The sequence below is a fragment of the Penaeus vannamei genome, chromosome 39, assembly GCF_042767895.1.
Source record: "Penaeus vannamei isolate JL-2024 chromosome 39, ASM4276789v1, whole genome shotgun sequence".
Classification (NCBI taxonomy): Eukaryota; Metazoa; Arthropoda; class Malacostraca; order Decapoda; family Penaeidae; genus Penaeus; species Penaeus vannamei.
In genome coordinates, this window is record NC_091587.1 from 10,157,459 (window position 1) to 10,159,958 (window position 2,500).

The 2,500-nt window shown below is 48.6% G+C and overlaps 2 protein-coding genes across 5 annotated transcripts in view; one reads left to right on the forward strand and one right to left on the reverse strand.

Annotated features, from left to right (window-relative positions):
- slpr (slipper) overlaps positions 1-2,500 on the forward strand; it is a 213,316-nt gene that overhangs the window by 160,217 nt on the left and 50,599 nt on the right. The gene's annotated exons all lie outside the window — the stretch shown is intronic.
- The window catches only part of LOC138859935 (mucin-2-like), a gene marked incomplete at its 5' end in the record, with an annotated part of 58,227 nt that overhangs the window by 53,222 nt on the left and 2,505 nt on the right, over positions 1-2,500 (reverse strand). The window contains 2 exons of the mRNA XM_070116444.1: positions 1-99; positions 222-393. The exon at positions 1-99 is cut by the window's left edge and continues 249 nt beyond it. Coding sequence (XP_069972545.1) covers positions 1-99; positions 222-393 — 271 coding nt within the window. The remainder of the gene's footprint in view (positions 100-221; positions 394-2,500) is intronic.

The window sequence follows — 2,500 nt, forward strand, 5'->3', positions numbered from 1 at the left end:
GATAGGTGTTGGATGATGGTGTTGGATGCTGGGTGATGGTGTTGGGTGCTGCTGGATGTTGGATGCTGGGTGATGGGTGTTGGGTGATGGTGTTGGATGCTGGGTGATGGTGTTGGATGCTGGGTGATGGTGTTGGATGCTGGGTGATGGTGTTGGGTGCTGCTGGGTGTTGGATGCTGGGTGATGGTGTTGGGTGCTGCTGGGTGGTGGCTGTTAGGTGCTGGGTGTTGAGTGATTGTTTTGGGTGCTGCTGGGTGTTGGATGCTGGGTGATGGTGTTGGATGCTGGGTGATGGTGTTGGGTGCTGCTGGGTGTTGGATGCTGGGTGATGGTGTTGGGTGCTGCTGGGTGGTGGCTGTTAGGTGCTGGGTGTTGGGTGCTGCTGAGCGATGGCTGTTGGGTAATGGTGTTGGGTGATGGGTGTTAGGTGTTGGATGCTGCGTGCTGGGTGACCCCTCTCCCTTTTTGTGTTTTCTGCTCCTAAGGGGGAATTAGCAGGAAGGGGAAGGGGGTGGAGGAAGGGAAGGGGAAGAGGAAGGGGAGGAAGAAGGAGGTGGGGTGGGGGGGGGGGCACCAGGAGAAAGGGAGGGGGGGGCGGAGGAGGAAGGAGTTGCGTTCCGTTCCTCCTCCTCTCCTCTGCCCCTCCCTACGCCTTTCCCCTTTATCCTTCTCTCTTTTCCTTTTTCCTTCCCCTTCCCCCTTGGATAGGTGGGTAGGTGGTTGGTTGGATGGATGGGTGGATAGGGGGGTGGGTGTGTGTGGATGGATGGATGGATGGTTGGATGGGTGGTTTGTTGGGTGGGCGGGTGGAAGGGTGGGTGGTTGGATGGATGGGTGGGTGGGAGGGTCGGTGTTGGGTAGTTCTATGTGGATGAATGGATGGATGGTTGGGTGGGTGGATGGATGGATGGGTGTGTGGTTGTATGGATGGGTGGATGGATGGATGGATAGATGGATGAATGGGTGGTGGGTGGATGGATGGATGGGTGGATTGTTGGATGGTTGGGTAGATGAAGGGATTGATGGATGGATGGTAGATAGGCTGGCAGACAGACAGACAGAGGGGGAGGGGAGGAGGAGGGGGGGACGACACCGGTCCACGACCTCGGAGCGCTGTTCGCCCGTTAAGGTCTCGCCAGCACAATCTTATCTTATCCGAGGAGGTAGGAATGGGCGGGGAGGGGGAGGAGGGATGGCTTGCTCGAACGACATCTTATCGGGGTGTGTGAGGGGGAGAGAGGAGGGAGGGAGAGGGTAGGGGGTAGGGAGAGGGCTTGTCGAACACCTGCGGTCGAAGATCCTCAGCGCCCTCGACCTTGGCTGCTGTGTTCGCGCCACCTCCTCCCCTTGCCCCCATTGCCCCCTTCGCCCGGGGTGGGGGTGGGTGGGGTGGTGAGGGGAGGTATTGGAATAGGGATAGGGGTGGGGGGAGAGGGGAGAGTTGGGGAGGGGGAGAGGTATTGGGAGATTAGGGGAGGAAGGGAGGGAAGGGAAAAGGAGAGAAGGGAGGGGAGGATGAGGATGGTGAAATGAGTAAGGGTGAGTGAGGGGAAATTAAAGAGAGAGAGAGAGAGAGAGAGAGAGAGAGAGAGAGAGAGAGAGAGAGAGAGAGAGAGAGAGAGAGAGAGAGAGAGAGAGAGAGAGAGAGAGAGAGAGAGAGAGAACTGCAAAGCAAAGACGTTGACAGCTGTCCCATATGACCCTCTGTAGTGTTAAGTGTCTTGGAATTTCGAGTGTGAAGGCAGAGAGAGAGCGGGGTAGGGGTGGGGGTGGGAGGGGGAGGGGAGGGTATACGGGCAAGATAAGCTAATATTCTGACCACATCGTCGATTTTGTTTTATTTTATTTGTTTATTTATTTGTTTATTGATTTATTTATGTTTATTCATTTTATTTATTTATTTTTATTTTTTTACATTCGAGAAATGGTGTGGTGATAGTGATGATGATGATGATGATGATGATGATGATGATGATGATGATGATGATGATGATGATGATGATGATGATGATGATGATGATGATGATGATGATGATGACGACGACCGTGTGGTGGTGGTGATGATGATTGATGATGTGTTATAGATTTTTTTGAAGAACATATGATTTGAAGAAACAAATGTGACAGTTAAACATCCTTCATTTTCTTCTTGAAATTCGTCTTCATCTTCATCTTCATCTTCACGTTATTCTTCTTTTCTTCTTGTTTTTTTCCTTTATTATTATTGTTATTATTGTTATTATTATTTTTATTTTTAGTTATGATTATTGTTGTTATTATTATTATTGTCCGTCTTTTTTTCTTCTTCCTCTTCTTCCTCTTCTTCTTCTTCAAATTCGTCTTCATCTTCAACATATACTTCTTTTCTTCTTGTCATTATTATTACTGTTGTTATTGTTGTTGTTGTTGTTGTTATTGTTATTATTTTTATTGCTGTTGTTATTGTATCATTATTATTATTATTATTATTATTATTATTATTATTATTATTATTATTATT